This window comes from Myotis daubentonii, chromosome 16 (genome assembly GCF_963259705.1).
Source record: "Myotis daubentonii chromosome 16, mMyoDau2.1, whole genome shotgun sequence".
In the NCBI taxonomy this organism is placed as follows: Eukaryota; Metazoa; Chordata; class Mammalia; order Chiroptera; family Vespertilionidae; genus Myotis; species Myotis daubentonii.
Genome location: NC_081855.1, coordinates 32756402 through 32781751, shown reverse-complemented (window position 1 = coordinate 32781751; position 25350 = coordinate 32756402). Strand labels below are relative to the sequence as shown.

General features: G+C 47.5%; 1 protein-coding gene, 1 non-coding gene and 1 pseudogene across 2 annotated transcripts; 1 reads left to right on the top strand and 2 right to left on the bottom strand.

Annotated features, from left to right (window-relative positions):
- Nucleotides 1-558: 558 nt before the first annotated feature.
- On the bottom strand, nt 559-7620 carry DYNLL2 (dynein light chain LC8-type 2). Its single transcript, XM_059669613.1, has 3 exons — nt 7467-7620; nt 4629-4767; nt 559-2523 (listed from the first exon to the last, which is right to left on the bottom strand). The coding sequence occupies exons 2-3, from the start codon at nt 4758-4760 to the stop codon at nt 2386-2388; spliced, it is 270 nt and encodes an 89-aa protein (XP_059525596.1). The 5' UTR covers nt 4761-4767; nt 7467-7620; the 3' UTR covers nt 559-2385.
- A 335-nt stretch (nt 7621-7955) lies between these two features.
- LOC132218408 (mitochondrial import inner membrane translocase subunit Tim22-like) lies at nt 7956-21421 on the top strand (annotated as a pseudogene).
- On the bottom strand, nt 14520-14681 carry LOC132219484 (U1 spliceosomal RNA). Its single transcript, XR_009449485.1, has one exon. It is a non-coding gene; the product is annotated as a U1 spliceosomal RNA (small nuclear RNA).
- Nucleotides 21422-25350: the final 3929 nt, after the last annotated feature.

Below are 25350 nucleotides of genomic sequence, written 5' to 3'. Positions count from 1 at the left end.
ACCAGGTTAACCCGAGTCAAGATCCACTCAGGATCCATCAAAAGAGTTTCCATCTTTCTGAAGACCCCCGGCTTTTCCATTTTGGAGTGGCCAGAGCAGGACTTAGCTAGTAGACAATCTTGGTCTCAGGGAAGCGTAGAATGAGGCATGTGATGGGTATGAGCTTTGGCCAAAGGTTCTAAACCAAGCTCCTCTAGGTCCAGCACAGCAGCTACAAACTGCCATCCTGGACCTGGAAACTGAACCTGGAGCTGGAAATTGGGAAGGCAACATGTATTATACTGAAGATCCAAAATGCAGCTCACCTGGCCATCTCTACCAAGGGACCCAAGAAGCCTTGTGGGTGAGTGCTGCTGGTTAGTTTTCTGCCACTTAAGGGGCCAACCCTAGGCCCTACAACTAAAACTTGATTCAGACCAATCAGTACCTCTCTGCCTGGTCTTATCTCTTGAGCCCCGATCCTACACCACCCTAGATAACCATCCACCCCACACATGTATGGCACCACTGCATCTGACCAACCCCTTTAACCCCAAAGAAACCCAAACAGCTCAGAAGTGCATCAATCAACCTTTAATGTCCAAAAGAGGCATGGATGCAGAGCATAGGAGATGTGGCAGGGTCTCAGCCCCAACTCCAGAAATGAGGGAGATGAACACAAACCGGACATTTCCAACTGGCCACACAAGTCTGGGAGGACAGGGGGAAACACAGATTTGAACATTCATAAAAGGGTTTGGTACAGGGAACTCACTCATCATCCCAATTCCCACCCTCCCCTGTCAGCATCAGAAAGCTCAGCAAACACTAAAGACTTGGAGAGGGGATATTCTCCTGCCTTCCCACCAGCCCCAAGGATGGAGTTGGAAAAAAAAAAAAAAGTGAGCTAGACCCAAACCCCACCAGTGTCAACCGTACACAAGAGAGTTTTAAATGCAATTTACAAGAATCAGCAGCTCAGTCAGCAATGACTCCCCCCACCCATATCCCACCCCACCTCTATTTGATCAACAGACAAGGTTTCCCAGCACTCTCCTTGGAATCTCCTCCCACTAGCGGCCCTGCTCCATCTCCTGATACCTGGCTTCATTACTGCAAACTTCTTCCCAAGCCCCTCACAGCCCTTATCACTTCCATCCCTACCACCCACAAAGTCACTTTCCCTCTCCACTGAGAGCCAACTTCAGGACAGATGACAGCATGGTCAACTCATTGTGGGCTATCCTCCTGCAACCTTCCTGGGAGCACACAGCCACAGCGCAGTGTCTGGGCAAGATGGCTAAGGGTGGGGTGGGGTGGGTCGGGGGTTTACATCTGTCTTCACCTCCCAAAAATTTTTAACATAAAGGCCCACTTAGAACTAACTGTGTACCCTAACTACCCATATACCCTAGAGATTCCATACCATCCTGCCCTTCCCTCCCCTCTACCCCAAACCAAGACACACACACACACACGCACACGCATACGCACACACTGACAAACACACACATATACACAGAGGAGACATTGATTTGGTTTGACTGCTAAGACCTAACTAAGGAACTACAGTCACCAGAAATTCCCTTGCCAGCCAACTAACAGGGGCTGCTCTAAGAGAACTCTAGAGGAATGAGAAAACTGAGGGCTGAGCAGGGAGCAGAAAGAAGTAGAGAAGAATAAAAAGAAAAAAAAAATCAAGCTAATCCTACCTCCAACATCCTTCTAGCATGGGCTCTGACAGGAAGATAATCCACAAAGACACAGCCCTTACTTAGAAACTTTTCTGACAAAGACAGCAAGACAAATTGGCTCCCCACTCCCACACACCACAGACAAACACGTCTCAGGGCCCCTTAAAGAATCCATCCCCCCTAACCCCACACTCTGCCCCAAGCCGTGGAATCACAGTTCAGTGGAATAGTCTCCCTGGTACTACATCAATCCCCCTCCCCTCCTTCCTATTCCTCTCTCCTCGCTGATTCTAACACTGTCCCCCTACAGCCTCCACCACCAGGAAGAGGCAGCTGCAATTTTAGTTCCCCCTCCAGAAACGGACTTCCTTTCCCCAGCCCTCCTAGTTTTACAGGCTTTACTGAGGACTTAGTTTATAAAGAGAGAGAAAGAGAAAAGGAAGGGGTGGGAGAGATTTCCTAGTGCAATCCAACAACAACAAAAAATTTTAAGTTTTGAAAATAAATGTAAAGCAGCCTTCTTCCCCAGGCAACTAAACAGAAAGAAGTTTGGTTTTGTTTACTGCGACATACACATGAAATCGAGTATACAGTCCATGCAGTAGCACAGCCATTGGAGAGGACATCCTGATGCTGGCCCCAGTGCAAAATAGTCCCAGCAACGCCGTCTGCTTGCCATCGCCGCCGCCACTGACACCTTCTCTGCAGCCACCTAGCCTGACTTGAAGAGGAGGATTGCAACTTGACCCAAGTAAAAATAGATGAAGTGCTTTGTCTCGTGTGTAACGTAGCTGCCAAAATTTCGGCCCACAATACAATGCCAGGTAGGGTTGTATTTCTTGTCAAATTCCTAAAAGAAAAAGAAAAGGTAGAGAAGAAAGGTGATTAGACAGCTGGAGGATGAGAAATCAGAATGGGAGTCTGGTCAGTTTAGTTATCAACCCCCACCCACCGCCTCAGCTCCCGGAACCTCAGGGGCTCAGGTTCTAAAACTGGCTAGGACACTCCCTCCCTCATTAATAGTGTAACACCACAAAGGCTCCACTATTTCTCGCTAGCACTTTACACCCTGATCATCTCTCCTCCCCCTAGCTACCCTATTCAATAGCCCACCCTGTGACTCTTCAGCAAGGGAATCAGAGAAGCCAGTGGCACAAAGGACCACTCCAGTGTCACACAGCACGAATAAAACGGAGGGGCAAGCCTTGCTGAGTCGCCACCCTCATTACTAACCCAGTATTTCCAAATGCCAAAACCCAAGACACCAGAACAAAATGGGGACCAAACGTCAGGAAGCAGTTCTGTGTGAGTCAACATTAAAGGCATTCCCTGTACACCAGGCAGTGTGTACGCTGTAATAGAACTAGGACCTCAGCATGAGATCAAGACAATTCCCTCATTTCTCTCAGGGACACAAGTTCAGTATCAAAGCCACTTAGGAAATCCTTGTGACCTAATCATAGACAGCTCCCTGCCACCCTGTGGGTACAGTAGGAAACCGATGGCTCAGTTCTAAATGCATCCTTCCATAGCTATGAAAAGGCAATAGCCCTCCACCATTGGCCCAGCAATGCTGCCAACCCTGGGACTCAACATCCACAACTCCCACACCACATGACTCCAAAGATAATAAGGAACAGTGGAAAGGGCATGCATCACCAAACTCAGCTTTAATCCTGACTCAAGACTGTAACATAAGAGAGCCATAGTTATTTTCCTAGGTCTCATTTTCCCCATCAGCAAAGTAAGAAAGCTGGACCAGTTATATCTAAGGATTCTTCTGGCTTTCAGAGTCTCTGATTCTGGATTCTCTTCAGAACAAGGCTATCACTCAGCAAGGAGCTGGCATGCAGAAGAGCCTTGCTGGTTCCACATATAGAGAACCTTGCAGTATCCCCTTCTCATCTCACCCATCTGGGTAAAAAAGAGAGTTCTGTAAAACTCCAGGACACCCTACTACCTCTATAGACCAGAATGCCACTACTTTTAGGCATCCCCTTAGGATACCAGAGCTCAGAATATCAAATACTAGGACTATGCCACCAATGGATATGGATCCTGACTAGGAATCAGGGCCTGTGTTTCACTTCTAGCTCCTAAATATTCAACCATTCACTCAGGAATTTTTTCAGGGACTAAACCCATTGTCCCAATATTGCTCATCCACTATATATATATATATATATATATATATAAATAATCTCCACCCTTTTCTTAAGAAGGTAGGCGAGAAGAGCAATCCTTTTTAGTGTTTGTGTGTGTGTGTTTCTCCCCAAGTCCTTTTTAAGAGAAAGAAAAGGAAACTTCCTACATGAGGATTATTATAGGGATATACCACTTTAAATGATGAAGTTCCCTGAAAACTTGTATACAATCTTATATTATCCATTCATATATTCTTTTATTTTTTTATTTTATTGACTTTTTTTCAGAGAGGAAGGGAGAGGGATAGAGAGTTAGAAACATTGATGAGAGAGAAACATCAATCAGCTGCCTCCTGCATACCTCCAACTGGGTATGTGCCCGCAACCAAGGTACACGCACTTGACCGAATCAAACCTGGGACCTTTCAGTTCGCAGGCCGACGCTCTATCCACTGAGCCAAACCGGTTAGGGCCCATTCATATATTCTTGATGTTCATTATGAATAGTTCTGAATTGGACTAGTTATATTTAATCCTGAAGCTTCTCTCCCCAATCCCTTGCAGTGACATAATTATCTGTAAATACACACACACACACACACACACCAACAGAGTTCCTATTAAAAATACCTAAGATAAATTATTTGGCATTAATAATCACTCTCTAATTTGTCTGCTTTGCAAGTTCCTAGGGTTTTGTTTGCATGGAGTATAGCTGTTTTCCTATGTCCCAAGCTCCAGCCCTCTGTGGGGTTACAGTTCAGTTGCCAGTCCCCACCCCTGGACACCAGCCACAGCTCTCCCAATGCACCTTCTTGATATAGGCAGCAATGTCCTTCTCTATGTTGTACTTCTCCATAGCCTGCGTGGCGCAGTCAACGGCATCTTGTTGCATGTCCTCAGACATGTCTGCATTCTTGATCACGGCCTTCCGGTCAGACATCGTGACACTGCAGAAGAAGCAAAGATGTAAGGCTAACCAACCCCATGACTCTGGACAATAAGTATTAGCAACTGGGTGTGGGACCTCAGTGGGAGAGGGGAGCACAGAGGGTAAGAACAACAGAAACCACAAGACCAGAGGCAATGGAGCATGTAAGCTTTTAACTGAGATATGGCCTCCAAGCCTGGGAAATACAAGATAAATAGTAACAAAGATATAGCCATCAGTTTTTATCATATATAAAGAGGATTTTCCAACTCTAAATTTATCTATTTCTGATATTTTGAATAGCACCAATAGCCAAGACACTAGCTATCTGTGTCCTTGGGCAAATTACTTAACTTTTGTATTTTCATGCCATTACTGTGGGGTTACCCGGAGGGTAAAACCAGGTGGCATAACACCTGAAGACAATAAACCCTTGATTTAATGACCATTATTACATCATTGGTATCAAAGTAGAAAGAAGACAGACTAGGAATTTTAGCAACAAGGGTAGCAACAGCTAAGTATCAGGGGGTTGTTATAAGGCTTAATTAAAATTACACGGGAACATCTGCTAACAAAAAACAGTCTACGTACGGGTCTATCCCATTGGCTAGATTTAGCGAGTCACCTTTTTTTGTAAATCGTTTTAGAGGAACACACCACAATGGCAGAGATGAGTAGTTGCAAAAGACTGTATGGCATATAAAGCCTACAATGTTTACTATCTGGCCCTTCACAGAAAATGTTGCCAACATCAAGGCTACCAATGCCCCATGGTGACATAACAAAAGGTGAAGAATTATTTTAACACCCCCTTTTCATAGCTCTGATATCTAAACCAGGGATTCATCCTATAGCAACATGGAGAGTTCTGGGGTAGGCCTTGCATGGTCCCTTCCTAGGATGACAAGAATCCCAGGAGGGCTGGCTAAAACCTGCCTAGCAGTCTGTAGCATGTGAGGGTGCTTTTCAAGAATAAAGGAGATGAGCTGCAAAATCCTATCCTCTGTCCTTGGCCACAGTTCTGTCACACAGAGCAGTAACAATCCACCCCCCCCCCATGTCCCACTCCCCAAAATACCACTGTGGTCCAGCACAGTGGACAAAAAATGCTGTCATTCCAGCCCTGTCTGATACACGGCTACACAGGATACTGCATGCTCAAAGAGATCCCTGGTATCCTTCCAGGCTACCCTGATCTCTGAATACACTAACATGTGGGCTGGGTAGGCTGTAAGGGAAACAATTCACAACTACTCCTTTAGCCTGTATCAGATGCAAAAAAATACATGCAAGGCAGCTGCCAGCTAGGCACCCTTAACTGAATCCAAAGCACCTCTGTCTGGCACTATCCATCTAAGCAGGGCTGGTTCTCCTTCAGCAGAGGCTGGCAGAGCTAAGGGCTAGTGGATGAGCACCCTCTGTCCCCACATCCCGGGAGGGAGGAAAAGTCAGAGCCTCAAGAGGAGTCTGTGAGCACTACCGATATGACCTTGGGCAATTCAACATATCTTTTTAAAAACCAGTGATTTTTAAATAAATGAGGCAACTTCGTGAGTTTGAGCAAAGGTACTAGAGCAGCACAGGGAGGATGTCTCTCTGTACGTATTGTCCAGAAAACTAGTGTCGCCTGGTATCCTATCCCAGCTCCCCACTCAGAAGGGGACACAGCCCATACACTCCGGCTGGGGGTGGGGCCAGGTGCCCCACGGCCAAGCTCAAGTCCCAAAGGAGCACCCCTTCCCAGCAAGCTCACCTTGCTCCGCTGCCTCATCCCCAAAGTGTGCAAAGGAACAACTTTATCACAGTAATTAAAGCCACCTTACCCTCCAGGAGGGAGCCTGCGGTTACATAACGTCGGTCTTGTGACTACAATGCCACGATTCTTCACCCCTGGCCCCCCAGGCGGCTGAGAGGTGAGGCCTAGCCCCGGTCTCCCCTGTCCGAGGTGCCAGTGGGAAAGGGATCCGGAGAGGCCGGCCGAGCCCCCCCTTCCGGGGGGAAACAGCCAGGCCCTGGGCCTCCAGACAGAAGGGTAACCGGGGGGCCCAGGCCAGCCGCCTCGGTCACGAGCCAGGAGCGCCTCTGAAGGCGAAGAGGGCTCCCCCCAGCAGCTCCCATCCTCTGTCCTCGGTTCTGCGACAAAGAAGGCTAAGCCCCGGAGAGACCGGAACCGCGCTCCCCAACACACACGCGCGCTAGTGTTCCCTGCTTCAGACCCCCGCAGGGGCCCTGTCCCTGACCCCTCCCACCCCCGGAAGGCCAGCACCCGATGAAGGTGAGGCACCCTCCGCCCCGCCGGCCCGAGCGGTGTGAGGGTGACTGGGCGTCTTCGCCGCAGGAAGGGCGCCCCAGAGAGCGGCGGTGGCGGCGGCGGTTTCGGTGGTGGTGGTGGTGGCGGCGGCGGCGACGACGACGACGGCAGGAGCCGCGTCACGCCCGAGTCCTCTCCACCCCACCCCCTCGGCCCCAAACCCCAGAAGCCTCCATGCAGCACGGGGGGACTCCCGGGGGACGAGAGCCGCCACTCCGCAGCCCCGGGCCTCCGGCCGCGCCCCGAGGGGTCGCGAAGGCGGAGGGTGGCGCAGCTCGGGAAAGGAGGGGCGTCGGGGGCGTCACGCCGAAGCCAGCCCTGCGCCGGGCCCCTCGCGGGCAGCGGAGGCCGACGGGGCACGGCGTGTCGGCCGCCGCCCAGGGGACGCCCCAACCACCGCTCACCTTCACGCAGGCGACTCCGCGCGAGGCCCCGAGGGAGCAGCGATGGCCTGAGGCCGGGCGCGGGCAGGGGCGGTGTCCCCTGGGCTCCTCCGGCAGCCGCCGCCGCCGCCGCCGCCGCCGCCGCGGTCTCCGGCTCCCGCAGCCCCGGGCCGAGAGCTGGCCGCTGCCGTCTGCCCTTGGAGCCTCCCCGGCCGCCCTCACTCCTCGCGCCCGCCGGCCGCCTGCTCCGCGCTGGCGCCTCGCAGCTCCGCTCCGCTCCGCCGCTGAGAGCGACCGGTGCGCGGCCCCCCCTGAAATAGCGCCCCGCCCCGCCCCCCCGCCGCGCGCGCCGCCGTCCGCGCTCCCCATTGGCTGCGCCGGGCCGGCCCCGCACTGCGGGCTTCTCCCCGCGCCGCTCTCGCCCCACATCTTGTTTCCTCCCACAATGCCTCGCGGCGGAGGGAGGCGGGGCGGAGGGGGAGCCGGGGAGGGTGGGGGAGGGCGCCGGGGCCCGAGGAGAGAAAGGAGAATGCAGACCCCCGCACCCGGGGCGGGAGAGGCCAGGCCGGGAAAGGAATCCAGGGCGAGGCTGAGAGTGAGGAGAGAGGGCGGGGCTCAAGGCGCCAAGAGAATAAAGGGAGAGCGGAGGGTGGAGATTGCAGGCCCGGGAGCTGGTGGGGAGAGAGGTCGAGATCCTGACCTCCGGGAGAGGCAGGGGAAGGGGGTGAAGCCATCAGCCCCGGAGGAAAAGACAAAGACCCCCTCCCCTCCCCCAAACCTGTGTGTGGGAAGGAGAGCAGCCCGGAGCTTTTCCTCCCCTCGGACCTCCGAAGGGAAGGAGCGGTAACGTCTCGAACAGCCCTAGGGCTCCCTTCCCCGCACGTCCAGGGCAGGCCCCTTCCCCATCCAGCTCAGCCTTTGTTCTTGAGCCTCTCGGCCGCCGCCCTGAATGGCCAGCCCGGCCTGGGTGGCTGTGTGTCTCCCAGCGCGGTGGGGGCACACGTAGGCACCATTGTGAGGGGGGCAGGTTTGTCTTTGGTGCAACAGGGCCCCGCGAGGGTACAAGCCTCCCTGGGCAGCCCGTCCCTACCCGTCTGGCCAGGCAGGGCCGGAGGGGGTGTGAACAAACCCCCGGGAGTGGGAAACGTAGCAGGTCAGGGCCACGAGGAGCCTGACAATTCGCCCGCCCCTGTTCCTTACGTTATCAAGGAGAGAACCCAGGTCGGGAGAGGGGGGATCGATCCCTTGGCAGGTCAGCACCGGTCAGGCCTGCACGTGGGTTCTAGGCTGCGAAGCGGTGCTTGGAGGCAGGAGCCCCGCGGGGAGCTGGAGAGGCTGTTCTGCTCGTGGGAGTGCGTGTAAGCGCATGTGTGTGCACATCGGGGGGTGCTGCCCTCCAGCCCACACACCTCTAGGGAAGAATAGGAAACGTCTGGTTTTTCCTTCCCCTGTTTCATAAAGGAAGTGTCTACCTTCAAAAGTGGTGAGTCTATTGGGAGCCAAGCATGGGGGCCAGACAGTGAGGATTAAGCAGCTCCCATTCCCATCATGTTCCCTTCACGGCCCCAAACCATAGTCAAGACTTGCTCTGGCCCTGTCTGCTGTGGTTCGGAACATCATTATTATGTAGTGTCCATTATGTGTCAGGGAAACGTGGAAAATCATCCCCTCCCACTTCTGCTTTCCACAGCTCTGTCATCTGCCAAATTCAATCAGGATTTCAGAGAAACAGGCAAAGCCTGAGGTCCCCCCTCACACCTAGGGTATTCTGATGTCAGCCTCTGTGTGGGTGAGTGGGGGGTGGGGCATCTGTGGGGAGGGAGGGGGGAGAAGGAGGCGGCTTTATCCACTTAGGGTTTGTGCAGAGTTAATCTCATGAACTACTGGGAGGAGAACTTGTACCCTCTTTCCCCAGCGACCATTAGCTTCCAGCCTCTTCTGCGGCCTGAAGGTCAGAGCCGCCACGTATGGTTGTGCAGGTTGCTCATGGTACAGTGGCATTCAGCCTCAGAAGTAAACGGAGGCTAAATTACAGCCCGCACTCCACTTGCTGTGTGGTGTGCCCTGGCACAGGCCAGCATCCACCTGAAAGGTGCATGCTTGTTCCAAGTGGGCATAAAGGTAATTAAACTAGTGGTGGCCCTTGCAGCCAGGACATAAATCCTCCCTCTCTCTGGCCCCCTTCCCTAGATTGGAATAGGGCAAGAGTTTGGTCATTCCCAGTCCCAGACTGTGGTCTGGAGGAGGTAGGGACACAGAGAACTTCAACTAAGAAAAAAGGTCTCAGCATACATGTGTGTGAAGTGTGTGTCAAGGACTAAACTCCAGAAAATAAGAAAGATTTGTTAATAGTACGGTTTACAAATAAGAGCTAATATTTGTAGAGCCCTCACTCTGTGCCGGGCTCTATTCTAAGTGTTTTAAGTGCATATATTATTGCATTTAATCTCTAGAACAATCATGGTGGGTATATTACTATTCCCCTGTCCAGAGGAAACGTCCACTTAGAGAAGTTGAGTAAATTGCCCAAGATTACCCAGCTTGTCAGCGGCAGCATTCAACCCCAGGCTGTGCTGAGTGCTCCCAGTTTTACACTCAACCATTCCGCTCTCCTGCCTCCTAACAGAGAAGAAAGTGTAAACCAGGGGTTCCATGGCTCTGTCTTCTAAATCATCCCAGCATTTCCTAAACTTATCTGACTGCAAAGCCCTTTTGTATCCAAACATTTATTAACATCTCCAGGAACTACCACTATTCCACAGGACACAGCTCTGAAAACTTGTGCTATACTAATTACTGCCATTTATGTAAAATGCTTACTGTTTAGGATAATTACTATACAACATAGTAACTGTTATAATTAACTTCAGCTTAGCTTGGTGCCTGTTTTTATTTGATGCCACTACACGTTCATGATTGCCCAGTTTTCTGTTGCCCAGATAAGCAGAGCCATGTCTTCAGATTTTAAAATCAGGGGATTTTTCTTTTTGTCTCATCTGTGGACGCATTACCCTCTGGCTACTTCTTTAGCTAAGGGGTTTTCCACTGTGCTTCAGTCACTGTTCAACTTGAGTAGTTTCGTCCACATATATGGTTTTTACCATGATCTGGGCCCTGATAGCCGCCCTAAATCCCAGACCTCTCCACTGTGGGTATCCCACAGGCTCTTCAGACTCCACATGCACACATATCAACCCTGGTCATTAAGAGCATTGGCCCTGAAGCCAGAATGCCTGGGTTCCCACTGCTTTCCACCACTCTTCCAGCTGTGCAGATCTGGCCAAGCTATTTAATGTCTCAAAGTTTTATTTCTTCATCTATAAATTGAGAATAATAATATCTACCCCGCAGAGTTATGAGAAAATGCATGAAAAACTCCTGGCACGATGCCTGGTCCCTATAAATGATTAATAAATGTTAGCCATCATGAGCATCTCTCTTCCAGACTAGTTTTCCTTCCCTGTCTTTCTTACCTCAGTTCATGACCCCATTACCCACCCAGGCACCAAGTCAGGAACCTGCAAGCTCCCTAGATTTGAGCCTCTTCCTTAACCTTCACATCTCCATCATCACTCACCTCCTGGATATTTCTCCAGTTCATGTCTCCTTCCCTTGTAAGTGCCTCGTTTTCATTATGAATACCCTGCACCAGGTACTCCTCCAGTTGGTTCCTTGCCCCCATTCTTGGTACCTCCTCCCCAAATCCACACAGCAGTGATCTATCTAAAATGCCAATCTCCCAGGCCCCTCCCAACTAGAAGAAACCCTCGTCCTTTACCTAAACACGCATACACACACTCACACACACACACTCACACACACACACACACACACACACATACACCCTCTCTGCCTTATCACCCCACACTTCCCATCTCCCTCTTCAATCTCTGGTAACACTATCAACGGCCTATGGCTTCCCCCACACCCAGATTCCACACCTTTGTCCCCGTGGTTCTCTTGCCTGTGAGGCTGTGGCTTTCGTTCGTGGTTAATTCCTTTGCCTTCTCTGAATCCCAGGTGGGATGCATATTCCTTTTCTTTGCTTTGGGCCATCCAGGGCTTATCATTGATCACATTCTATTAAACTTGTCAGCCATATGTTTGTCTATAGTTCCTTACAGACAGGGATCATGTGTGGGCTGCAGAACCTAGCACAGTGCCTGGAACATGAGAAGTTCTCTGTAAGTAATGGTTAAACTGATTGTGCTCATTAATGGCTGAAAAATATAGCTTAGAAAGACACTCTGTCTCTTCCTCCACTCAAAGAACCATGACCAGGCTCTCTGTCTCTGGAGGACCAGCAATGAATGCTATTTACACTGCGTCCTTCCTGCCTAGAGCCAGGTTGCTAGCTAAGGTACATCCCTCTTAGCCCTGGGGAAATTCTAGGCCTGATTTCTGAATTGATTTCCTCCTTAGAGTCTCTGTTGGGTATTTAGCTGATATCCTGACACCTTACAGATAATGACAATCAAAGACTCTCCCACCCCAACTGACTGAATCACCCAGAAGAAAGAGACCATCCAGTGAGAGGTCACTTTAGCTGTTGGTTTGTTTCAAGGGCTCCAGGAGGATGGAGAAAGGTGGGAGCGCACACGCTGATATTCCCATTGCATTGCAAACCCTGGTACCAGTCCCCAGTGGGAAACCTAATGAAGAAAGCAACATGACCAGAACTACTGGGGCAGATTTCTTGCTGATTTCTTGGGTGGCCTTAAAAGACAAACTTCCCTAGGCAACTATTTACCAAACCCCAAACATTGTCCTTTTCCCCCAAGTTCCCTGAAATCTGGAGGAGCCAGCCAAGGGCAACCATGTGACTGGGAGCTAGTGAGATGAGCACTGGACTGGGAGTCAGAGGAGAAGTCAGTTCTAAGCCTGATGTGGCTCTAGTCAAGTCATTTCACCTCTCAGAATCTGGATTTCTTCATCTAGGAAATGTAGGACTAGATAATCCGTAAGGTCCCTGTCAGCCCCAAAGTCTGTGATTCTCTGATTTCAATAATCTCTCACAAAGTGCCTTCCCTGTGGGTCAGAAATTTCTCTACCTCTAGCCAAGCTTAAATGTCCTTTTTTTTCTGGTTCTTCTCTCTGATACACTCAGAAGTCAGAGAGCATTTTTTTACACTCCCACCCCACCCTCCAAAACTGGGATATCATTTTGTTCATCTTTGTGTTCCCTCAACTAACAAGGTACCTTGACATAGTTATGATTCAATGACTGTTTAGAGCTTTAGTTAAAATATTAAAGCAAATGGTCACCAAGAGGGAAACAAAGAAGATGCTCCAATGGAAGTATATAGTGGTTTCTAGGTCATGACTTCATAATTTAGGAGTCTTCCTCCTTCGTTGTCTGGACAATCTGGAGGAACACAGCCCCTGCCTTGAGAGAACCATGACAATGGAATGGAATTTGTCAGCCCCTGAATAACCAAAAGATCAAGTTAGGCTTCTTGGGTGCAAGAAATGCCTGAAGGAAAAAATAGCATCAGACTAGTGTCCCATGACTCCATAGGAAAGTTTCCTCAGGGCATTCCGCTGGAGCAAATCATTGTCATTTTTCTGGAATCACCTCACTCTTGAGCTAAATTCCCAGAAAAGGACATCTGATTGGACAGATTAAGTCACAAGTCCACCTTTTGGCCATGGAAGTGAAGGGCAGCATGACTGATAGACCTTCTGAGTTTGAGGGAGGAATAGCTGATAGAAGGAAAATCCACAGGCAGTTACAAAAAGCAAGAGTATGGGCATTGGGCAGACAGAAACCATCAATTGCTCTTGGAGAGCCTCAATAATGGGAGACAAGATTATCTATGTGGGAGATCCTTGTCTCCACAGTCATAAAAACATACACTATGTTCTCTCACTGTCAGTCTCTTAGAGTAGGTGGGGAATGGTGAGGGGAGCCCTAAAAAATGAGGTCTGCACAATTTTGCCTTCCTTTTTAAGGACAATTTTAGAGGGAAACGTGCCTTGTCAGGGATGTTACAGCATATTTCAGTTATCAAAAACCTTTTTTAAAAATCTTCTCGCTAGGAAATGGAGGCCCACCTTACATTTAACATAATAAGGTAATTCTATTTATATAACAGTTTTATTGAGATGTAGTTCACATACCATAAAACTTGCCTTTTTAAAGTGCACAAGTCAGTGGTTTTTAGTATATTCACAGAGCTGCATAACCAGCATCACCATCTAATTTTAGAACATTTTCACCCCCAAAAAAAGAAACCCATACTCACTGGCAGTCACTCCCTTATTTCCCCCTAATCTCCACTAATTTACTTTCTGTCTCCATGGATTTGCCTGTGCTAGACATTTTGTGTAAATGGAATCATAAAATATATGGCCTGTTGTGCCTGTCTTATTTCACTTAGTGTAATGTTTTCAAGGTTCATCTATGTTATCTATGAATCTGTGCTTCATTCCTTTTTATGGCCGGTTAATATTCTATTGTGTGAGCACACCACATTTTATTTACCTATTAATCATTTGGGTTGTTTCCACTCTTTAGCTGTTATGAATAATGCCTCTATAAACATTCATGTACAAGTTTTTGTGTGGCTATATGCTTTCAATCCTCTTGATATACAGTATATACCTACGTGTGGAATTGATGGGTTTTATGGTAACTCTATGTTTAACCTTTTGAGGAAGGGTCAGACTGTTTCCCAAAGCAGCTGGACGTTTTTACATTCCTATCAGCAACATACTGTTATTACTTGTCTTTTTGGTGAAAGCCAACCTAGTGGGTGTGAGATGATAATCTCATGTGGTTTTGAGTTGCATTTTCTTGGTGGCTAATGATGTTGAGCAGCTTCTCACATATTTATTGGCAACTTGTATATTTTCTTTAGAGAAATATTTATTCAGATCCTTTGTTCATTTTTAAATTAGGTCATTTGTCTTTTTATTATTGAATTGTAAGAGTTTTTTATATGTCCTGGATACTAGACCTTCAGTAGAGATATAGTTTACAAATACTTTCTCCCATTCTGGGATTGTATTTTCACTTTCTTGATGGTGAAACTTTGAAGTACAAAAGCTTTTCATTTTTCTTTTTTCTTCTACAGGGAGAATGTGAGTGCAGTCCCCCACTACCACAAATTATGCACTTGAATTTCCCACATTTGGAGAAATTGCAGGAATCAGCACAGCAGGAGTGCAATGGGTGAGCCTCGCCCTAGGGAGACCACCTTCGTGATCATGATAGGTTCCCTACAAGGTAAGTAAACGAAAGTTTTTAATTTTGCTGAAGACCAATTTGTCTATTTTTCTTTTTGTCCCTTATGCTTTTTTAATTTTAATTTTATTTTTTAAATCCTCACCTGAGGATTTTTTTTTTCCCATTGATTTTTAGAGAGAGTGGAAGAGAAAGGGAAAGACAGGGAGAAATTTCTAGATAGAGTGGCAGAGAGAGGGAAAGACAGAGAGAAATATCAATGTGAAAGAAACACATCGATTGGTTGCCTCCTGCACAGGGCTGGGGGCCCAGGGAGGAGCCTGAAACTGAGGTACGTGCTCTTGACCAGAATTGAACCTGGGATTCTTAGGTCCACAGGCCAGTGCTTTATCCACTGAGCACGACTGGCTAGGGCTGATTTGCATTTTCTTGGTGGCTAATGATGTTGTGCTTTTGATGTCATATCCAAGAAATCACTGCCTAAACCAAGACAACAAAAATTTATTCCTATCTTTTCTTCTAAGAGTTTTAGCTCTTGCTAAATGATCCATTTTGGAGTAATTTTTATGTAAGATGTGAAGTGGAATCTGAATTCTTTGTTTTACATGTGGAATTCAATTGCCCCATATCATTAGTTGAAAAGACTATTCTTTTACCACTAAATTGTCTTGGCATCCTTATCAAAGATCAATTGACCATAAATATAGGAATTTATTTCTGGACTCGACTCCTAATTCTGTTGTGTTGATCTATATATTCTTATGCCAGCACCACACTCTCTTCATAGCTTAGTAATAAGTTGTAAATTTGGAAGCGTGAATCCTCCAACTTTGATCTTCTTTTTCAGGATTCTTTGTCTAGTCTCAGTCCCTTGCACTTCCATATGACCTTAAGGACTAGCTTAATAGTTTCTGTATAAAAGCCAGCTAGTAGTTTGATGGAGATTATGTTGAGTCATAGATCAATTTGATGAGTATTGCTATTTTAACAATATTAAGTTTTCTGATCTATGAGCATGGGATTTCCTCCCTTTTATTTAGGTCTTCTTTAATTTCTTTCAGTATTGTATTATAATTTTCAGTGTACATGCCTTAAATTTCTTTTGATAAATACATTCCTAAATATGTCATTCTTTTGTTATTATAAATTGAGTTATTTTCTTAATATTATATTCAGATTGTTCATTGCTAGTATATAGAAATACAATTGGTTTTTGTATATTGTAGTTTGTATTCTGCAACCTTGTTGATCTCATTAATAAATCCCTAATAGCTTGTGTATGTCTGTGTTCTTTAGAATTTTCTATACATGAAAAAAAAAAAAGAATTTTCTATACATGAGACCATATCATATATGAATAGAAATTGTTTTACTTCTTCCTGTCTGATCTGGGTTCCTTTTATTCCTTTTTCTTGCCTCATTGTTCTGGCTAGAACCTTCAGTACAGTGTTGAATAGAACTATGAGAGCAAACTTCCTTATCTTGTTCCGGATCTTAGGGGGAAAGCTTTTCAGTCTTTCACCACTAAGTCTAATGTTAGATGTAGGGGTTTTGTATATGCTCTTTATCAAGCTTAGGAAGTTTACTTCTATTTATAATTTGTTGAATTTTTTTTAGTAAAAAGATATTGAATTTTTTCAAATATTTGTTCTGCATCTATTGAGATGATCATGTGGTTTCGGTCCATTATTTTATTAATATGGTATATTATGTTGGTTTTCAAATACTAAACCAATCTTGCATTCCTGGGATAAATGCCAGTTGGTCATAATGTATAATTCTTTTTATTTGTTACTGAGTTCATTTTGCTAGTATTTTGATGAGGATTTTTGCATCTATATTGATATGTTGATACATATTTTTCTTGTGATATTTTTGTCTGGTGTTGGTATCTGGGTAATACTAGACTAATGAAATGAGATGGAAATGTTTCCTCCTATTGTATTTTTTGGAAAAGTGTGAATATTGGTATTAATTCTTTAAAGATTTGGTAGAATTCAGCAGAGAAGCCATCTGGGCCTGGAATTTTCCTTGTGGGAAGTTTTAAAAATACTAACACAATCTCTTTAGTTCTTTTAAGTCTATTCAGATTACCTGTTTCTTGAAGTAATTTCAGTAGCTTGTGTTTCTAACAATTTGTCCATGTTATCTAGGTTATCTAATTTAATAGCATTAAATAGTATACTTATTCACAGTATTCCTTTGTAATTCTTTTCCTTTCTCTAAGATCTGTAACAATGTCCCTTCTTTCATTCCTCTTTGTAGTAACCTGAGTCTTCTCTTTTTTCTTGGTCAGTCTAGCTGAAGATTTGTCAATTTTGTTCATTTCTTCAAAGAACCAACTTTTAATCTTATTATTTTTTTTTATTGCTTTTCTATTAACAGGATGGTTTGGGGGCACCCAAATGATATAAGCTGTTTGGGTCAGGGAAAGCTCAGACTGGGACTATTTCTTTGAGCAGCTGGATTCAAACTCAACTCCTTGTTTATTTCACTCTAAACGGGTTTTTTTAGTGTCTCCTTCATCCCTATGACTCCTTGAGTGATATGACAAAGAAGATAGAGACCATACCATTACTTGGGGCCTATGAGGAACAACTTCCATTAAACCCATAAACACTTCTTAAACATTAACAAGCTGTGAGGAGGACACCAAGGGGGACAGGGATGAGTAGCCAGAATCAGCCTCAGAATTTTCCAAGTCCACAGCCTAGTTGGGGAGACACACATGTACACAACCAACCTTAACACAGATCACACTACAATGAGGGCTGTGGCTGTGAGCAAAATACTCATGGGGAGCATGGGCCTAGGGAGGCAGTTGATCTGTCTGGAAGAATTAGGAAACAGGAGAGTTGGCATTTGAGGTAAGTCTTAAAGCATGGTAGGATCCAGGGGAAAAGAGAAAATGGAGGGAGGGAAGGTTCTTCAGTCAGAAAGAAGCATACAAGCCAAGGCAGGGAATGGTAGGAAGCCAGGCCTGGCAGGGACAGAGTGTGCTGGGAAGGGAACAGGCTGGACAGAAAAGCTAGGACCAGACTTTGGACGGGCCTAAAGGATGTGCTTAGGAGCTAGAATGTTATCCTTAAGGAACTTGGGGCCCAATGAAGGGCACTGAGCAGGAGGATGCATGCCCAGCTTCCGTAGGAATGTGGGGCTGCAGCAAAAACCTAAGTTGGTTTATTCAGGTTCTATGGTACCATCCAAATCCCTAGAAACAGTAAAGATAGCTGCCTTTACCATTGTTGATCACCCCTCCTTGCGACTGTCTCCTCCCTAAGCTTCCATGGCACAACACTTCCCTGATTTCCTTCCTACCTTTCTGGCTGCCTTAGCAGGCTCCTTTTCCTCTGCCCATCCTAAGTGTTGGTGTTCCTCAGAGTTCTCTTCTAGATCCTTTTCTCTTCCCACTAGACCAGTGGTTCTCAACCTTCCTAATGCCGTGACCCTTTAATACAGTTCCTCATGTTGTGGTGACTCCCAACCATAAAATTATTTTCATTGCCAAAACCGGTTTGGCTCAGTGGATAGAGCGTCGGCCTGCGGACTGAAAGGTCCCAGGTTCGATTCCGGTCAAGGGCATGTACCTGGGTTGCGGGCACATCCCCACGGGGAGATGTGCAGGAGGCGGCTGATCGATGTTTCTCTCTCATCGATGTTTCTGACTCTCTATCTCTCTCCCTTCCTCTCTGTGAAAAATCAATAAAAAATATATATAAAAAAAAATCATTTTCATTGCTACTTCATAACTGTAATTTTGCTACTATTATGAATCATAATGTAAATATATGATATGATGTATTTTCATTGTTACAAATTGAACATAATTAAAGCATAGTGATTAATCACAAAAACAATATGTAATTATATATTCAATATGTGTTTTCTGATGGTCTTAGGTGACCCCTGTGAAAGGGTCATTCAACTCCCAAAGGGGTCGCAACCCACAGGTTGAGAACCGCTGCACTAAACAGTTCTCCCTTGGAGATCTCACATGTTGCCATGGCTTCAGTGACTGGCTATGGACTGGGAACTCCCAAGTTTATAGGTAGCTTTCTCAGACCTCTCTCCTTGTGTGGACCATCAGATCTCACTGTCCATTAGACATCTCCATTTAGGTGCTGTCTTCATTAAAATTTGGTCCAGCTGTGAGTAGAAGGCAACCCCACCCCCCCCACCCACCCCCCCCCCCCCCCCCCGCCCAGTAAAATGGCCCAAACAAGATAGGAGTTTATTTCTCTTTTAGATAAAAGGAGTTCAGAGATATGAAGATCAGGTCTGGGATGACAACCTAGGAGTTGTATCTCTGAAATCTGTCCCTTTGCCTTTATCCCCAAGCCACCATCCTCCTCCAGGTCAACTGCAACAGCTTTGCCATTCTTGCTCCTCTCAAATAAATTATCTATATCTACAGTATCCAATATGTGAGCCACTAAACGTGTGGCTACTGAACACTTAAAAGGTGGCTAATTCAAATTGAGATGTGCTGTAAGTATAAAACACACATTGGATTTTGAAGGTTTAATACGAAAAAGTAAAACATCGTTAAGATTTCTCTATTGATTATATGTTAAATGATAATATTTTTGATATATTGAATTCAATAAAACATTAAAATTTCACCTGTTTTTACATTTTTAATGTGGCTACTAGAAATTTTCAAATTTCTTGTGGCTCACATTTATGGCTCTCATATTTCTGTTGAACAGCACTGCTCCCCAAAGAAGCAAAAAGGATCTTTCTTAAACACAAATATGAACTTGTCACACGTCTTCTTAAAACCTTTCAGTGGCTTATCATTGCCTTTAGGATAAAGTTCATTCTACTCCATATGGTTTTCAAGCCCAGACCCAGCCTCGCCCTCTAGCCTTATCTTGCACAACCTCCTCTCTCCACCTGCCCCTTGCACAAACACACACCCTTTGTAGTTGAAACCCACACACCAGGTCCTTGTACCTTAGAGCCTCCTGTTACTGTTTCGCAGCTTAGAAGGACATCCAGTGGATTGACTGCCTTTTAACCCTTTAGAGACCCCCCCCCCTGCCATGGGCTGTTCCATGTGGAGCTTCTGATCCCAAAAGAGTCCAGCACAGAAAGGGTGGCTAGATTCCCCTTTGCCCTACCCAAGTGGGTCCTGAAGGTAGGACTCACGCTGGGACTCCCTCTTGGGGCAGACCCTGCACCTGGCAAAGCCATTGCTCACAGCTTTTATTATCCTCCTCTCTTTTTTCCTTTCACAGCCAGGTCAGGTCTCACAAAGCAATAGGTATTACCTGCAGTTCCCAACCTGGAGAATTGAAAACACACGCCCAGCATGCTGCCAACAGCAGCCACCAGGAAGAGGCTCTGCAATTACACACAGACAGGGGTCTGCCTTCCTGTTCTCACTCATCTATGAAACGCTTCCATTCCCTTCATGTCCCACGGTGCCTTAAAAAAATGAAATATGAACCTGGGCCCTTCAGAAGGGTGAGTTCCGACTCCCCACTCCACGTGGCAGACAGTAGAGCTCGCCAGGATTCAAATCCTTTCAGTCATGCATTTGTTTCTTCATCCAGGACACACTTAATGGCCCCCTGCCATGTGCCAGCACTGGCCCTGGGGTTGGGAACACATTAAATACGACCCATGCCCTACTTTTGTAAAGCTCACAGTCTAGTAAGGAAGTTAAGGTATCTAAGTAGTTTCAGGAAAAAAAAAAAAATCAAAAAGTGATGTATTGAGGGTTTCTTGGGCAACTGCAGTCATGACGGCGGCTGCCCCCAGTGCGGGCGGCTCCGTGCCCGAGGCGGAGGGCTCCGCGGAGCGCCGCTGCTGTAGTACAGCCTTCTTCTGCGGTACCGGGTGGGTGACCCGCGTCAGCCCAGGCTCCTGGAGCCCGGGAGCCTGGGCGGGATCCCGAGTCCGACCAAGACTGAGGAGCAGAAGGTGATCGAGAAGCGATGGAAAGCTGTGTGCGCCTCCAAGGCAGCGCTGGCCTGCGTGGGAGGATTTGTCTTGGGAGGTGCATTTGGGGTGTTCACCGCCGGCATCGATACCAATGCGGGCCTTGACCCTAAGGATCCTTACCGTACACCGACAGCAAAAGTTGTTAAAGACGTGGGGCAGAGAGGAATGTCGTACGCCAAACATTTTGCCATTGTGGGCGCCATGCTTTCTTGCACTGAGTGTTTGGTTGAATCTTACCAGGGAAGATCAGATCCGAAGAACAGGGTCATTAGTGGCTGCATCACCGGAGGAGCCATTGGTTTCCGAGCTGGCTTAAATGCTGGGGTCATTGCTTTCTCTGCTGCAATCGATGGTCTAGGTGAGAGTGACTGCCTCCGGGGATGGACCCCACCGCCCAGGACCTGAGCTGCTCTGTGGAGGGCATTTCTGCACCACCCCAGGGCCCTCGCTTCAGACCCTGAAGACATTTGTTTCCTGACAGGCCATGTTGTGAGGAGCCGCCTGGCCACTGGACGCCTCCAGCCTCGGAGCAGCCACACTCTCTGCTGCTGGACGCCAGCCTCTCTCTCTCTCTGGCAGATTAGGAGTCAGTGTGTTGACTTGTAGAAGTTAAGCTCCACAGAGATTCGGTGCTCACCACACTTGGCCCTCTGGCTGGTTAGTGCTGTGGGAACGGAGGTGACTTTACAGACCCAGGAAGCTGCTCGACCTTGGAACTCCATGCAAACATCCCTCTCACGTATCCGTCAGGGCAGGGCAGAGTAAATGTATGCCTGCGGACCAATTGTGTCACTTTGTTTAGCATTCTGCTATCCTTGTTGAAAAATATGTATTTATATTAGAGTTTTTTAAAAAAGTGGTGTGTAATAAAGAAAGTGAAGATAAAATCCTAGATAAGAGAAAGATAATTTTGGAAAGGTGTCTGTTCCTTGAGAGGTAATATAGTATAGTGGCTAAGAATATAGACTCTGGAAACACAGGCCTGGGTTCAAGTCCTGACTTTGCCACTTAATAACTGTGTAACCCAATGGAGAAATGGGGAGAATTTTGAGGTTATGAAGAAAAGTTAGTGTCCAGAAAAGTTAGTGTAGTAACAATGGATGTCAGCTGGTATAAACAGGGACCATAGCAGGTGTGGGGCAGGAAGGTAGGGCATTCTAGACGGATAGGGGTACAGAACAAAATGTGCTGTTTTATGGAATTCCTGTTGGATACAGTATAGCCTGGGAGAAAGGAAGAAAGAGGTGAGGCTAGTAAATTGGGTTGGGGGTTAAACTTTGGAACACTGAATGCCAAAATGGACTTAACAAGTACAAAGACACAGACAATCTTGAGAGGGCAGCTTGCCCACCTAGCCCCAAGCAATGGTCCTCATCTTTAGAGCCACATTCTGTTGAGCTAAACTTCTCAGTCTTCAAAGATGAGGAGCCAACCCCCGGGGCATGGTGCAGCGGCCTGTCTCCTGGATTCTGTCCATCTGGAAAAGCTTTTCCCTGCCTCCCCAGCAGCTCAAGAGCTGGATTCAGGACTGAGGGAGAACAGCCACTTTCTTTCACAAAGACGCATGGACGTGGGCATCTCTGCCCACCAGAAGGCTGGTGTTGGGGCACCAAGGCTGGAAGAGGCCTCAGGAAAGGTGGCAGGTGGGGAGGAAGGTAGACCAGGCCAGGTGAGGCTGATCGGCCTCATAGCTGGTCACTAGCCTGTTATCCTCTGGGGTTCTACAGAACCTCCTCAATCCTATTTTCAAGTGGGGCCGACTGAGAGCAAAGATTTCATCAAGTGAAAAAAGATCTAAGGAGAGGCCCTGCTGGGAGACTGCAAAAGGGGGCAAGAGTGATACCTAGCTCAGGGACGCCCCAACTCTGGGTTTGAGGGGCCAGACTGGAAGGCAAGGTGGTATAGTGCACAGGGTCCTGCCTGGAGGAATCAGCAGGCCTCCATTCTTGTGCATTTTTGTCTCTCCTTGTGGACTTTGGGAACATCTTTTCTCCTTGGCCTCTGTTCCTTCTCAGTAGAATAAAAGGGTTTTGCCAGGAGGGTCTCAGGTGCCTTTACAGCTCTGTACTCCAGTTTAACAATGCCCTGCTGTTAGGATTTGGGGTGCTGGAGTGTGTCCTAAATATTGGAAGGAACCCAGAACAGCCAGACCTGAGAAAAGAGGAAACTAGAGAGCTGTCCTGAGCCCCCGATAGTCAGGGTACATGGGGATGAGGCCTGTAGAAAGGGTGGGGAAGGAGGGGGATGGCACCTGACATCTTCAGGACAAGGGAAGGTAACTGGTAAAAGGTATCTTCTCCCAACTCCAACTACCTCAGGATCCTGTGGAAAAGCTGCATTATAATCGATAGCCTCATAAATAAATAAAGGAGTCAACGCATCCTGTCTCCAGCTCAGGCCTTCTTTAGGAAAATTGAACCTCGACCCACTTCTGCTCACCCATTCTGGATTTCTACAGAGGCCTCACAGGGAAGGAACTCCTACAGGTCATCTTAGGCATCCCCCTGCCTCTGGGCTGGCCTGCCATGCACCCCATCCAAGAAGGTCAAGGGCTGGGGAGTGTGCCCTCTACCTGTCCCCTCTCCCCCCAGAAAGGCCCTCTCTCTCCTGCAGTCTCCCTTCCCCCAGTCCCTGAGGCTTTCTCACTGGGAACCCTCGATCTTACCCTCATCTTTTTACCCCTGGTAAATTCTCCCTGTCCTTTCAGCTCTGGCTCCTTGCTTCTCACCTCTCCTGATTTCATGCCATCTGATCACTGCTTGGCATCAAACAGAATGAGAAGCAGGAGGAAGGGAGCTGCTCCCCAATCTCTGTGGTCTCCCTCCATACCCACCCCTCGGACTCCTTATCATCAGTGGTCAATGAGCCCCTCAGGGTCTGACAGAGTAAATGCATTTCTTTTCTTTTCTTTTCTTTTTAATAAAGAAGGGATAATCTTTTTTTTTTTTTAATATGTCTTGATTTGCGAGAGAGGAAGGGAGAGGGATAGAGAGAGAAACACTGATGAGAGAGAAACAGATCGGCTACCTCCTGCATGCCCTCCACCTGGATGGAGCCCAAAACCTGGGCATGTGCCCTGATTGGGAATCAAACCTGTAACCTCTTGGTTCATGGGTCAACGCTCAACCACTGAACCACACCAGTCAGACAGTAAATGCATTTCTGTAAGCAATGGACAAAGACCCTTGTCACTTCATAGAAAGTTGACTTCCTCTCTCTGACTTCTATTATAACACCAGAGATGTTTTCCTCCTAGGAAAATGCAAATCTCTGATAAAGCAAGTTCAATATTTTGGGTCCCAAAGACCAAGATGGTGGTCCCTGTGTGGTGATGGGCAGCTGCCTTCTGGATGTGCCTTGAAACACATCAGGACCTTTCCTCTGCTGGGGCGCCTCGTCTCCCCTCCAGCTCCTGGCCCAGACAGAGAGCACTTCTGTGCCTAAGGACTGCTTGGGCTGTGACAGCCCCCTTGGTTCATAATTACTGGCCATTAAGCTCCTGCTGATTCCTGGGGACTGAACATCCCTTTAAAAGTAGGTTTCTGAGTAGAAGGTACCCCATCCCTGCTTTCTTTCATCTCCAAGTTAAAATTTAGAATATTCCATTTCCTTTTGAGTTATCCATGGCAGAGTTTCCGCCCCAGCTTCCCAACCCTACCTGGTCTCCTGTCACCGGCCATTACCTAAAGGCACAACTGGGAGGGTGAGTCTGTAGCTAACGTAACCACAGTGCTTCCCAGAGCACACGAACAGAAAGTATTGTTCTGAGACGTCTATACCAGCGGTTGCCAACCTTTCAGACCTCATGGACCACCAGTTGGCGACCGCTGGTCTATCCAGTGTACCTTTCCCTGGGCACTGGTGATCTGCTTTCCTCATCCCAGGGCGGAGCTCAGGCCTAGGAAGCAGTCAGTAATCCGGGCTCCTGGCTCTGGCTTGGCTGTCTCCCAGCTGACAGGAGGTAGCTCTGGCTGGCTGCCCAGCAAGTGGCAAAGATATCTCCTAAGAGGCAAGGGTGGCCAGTAGCACAGTTCAATGGACTTGTAAAGCTGGTTACTAATTTTCAAGGCTGCATTAATGAACTCCCCCAATGTGTGGGGAACATGTCTATCTACTGGGCTTCCTCCTCTAGGAGAAGGTGGTGAATGCAGTGCAGCTATAGCTCCTAGAGCTGAAAAGGTCTTCAAGAAATTATTTGGCCCAGGCCTCTCCCTTTGAGTGGCCACCAGGGCCCAGCCTTGATGTGACTGGCCCACGGTCTCAGGCAGGACTCTAGGGCCCCAGCTCTGCCTATAGCACCGGCTGGGGATGGCACTGAGAAAATGGGTTGTGGCTGTCACTAGAGGAACTAGCAGCAGGCACAGCAGACTATGTTTTCTTTGCAGGCTGAGGGTAACTAGAGGAAGCTGAGAATTCCTCTGTTCTGCCTCAGACAGAAGGAGGGGGAGGGAGGAGAGGAACAGGGAGGCCAGGGGCTCTCAAAGGAGGAACTATTCCAGCTCCTAGGATAAGTGAGGTAGTAGGGATCAGAGGTGGCAGGGAAGAAAACCCTAGGGCCCCACGGAGTCCCTGAGTAGGATGTCAGGAGCCTGGGTCTTCTGTTTGGAACTGTTCTGGGGGAGTCATGGTGAGAGCTCTGTGCCTTGGTTACTTTATTAATAAAATGGGAATAATAATACCCACCTGATAAAACTCATTTGAAGAGTAAGTGCCTTTGAGTACGTAAAGTGCTTAGAACAGTGTCTGCCTCGTAGTAAGCAGTAGGTAAGT

What these genes read in the sequence shown, in the direction of transcription:
- DYNLL2 (XM_059669613.1), bottom strand. Translation starts at nt 4,760, where the DNA reads ATGTCTGACCGGAAGGCCGTGATCAAGAATGCAGACATGTCTGAGGAC. An exon ending in TTGCTGCCTATATCAAGAAG is followed by an intron (nt 2,524 to 4,628) that starts GTGCATTGGGAG and finishes TTTTTCTTTTAG; the next exon opens with GAATTTGACAAGAAATACAA.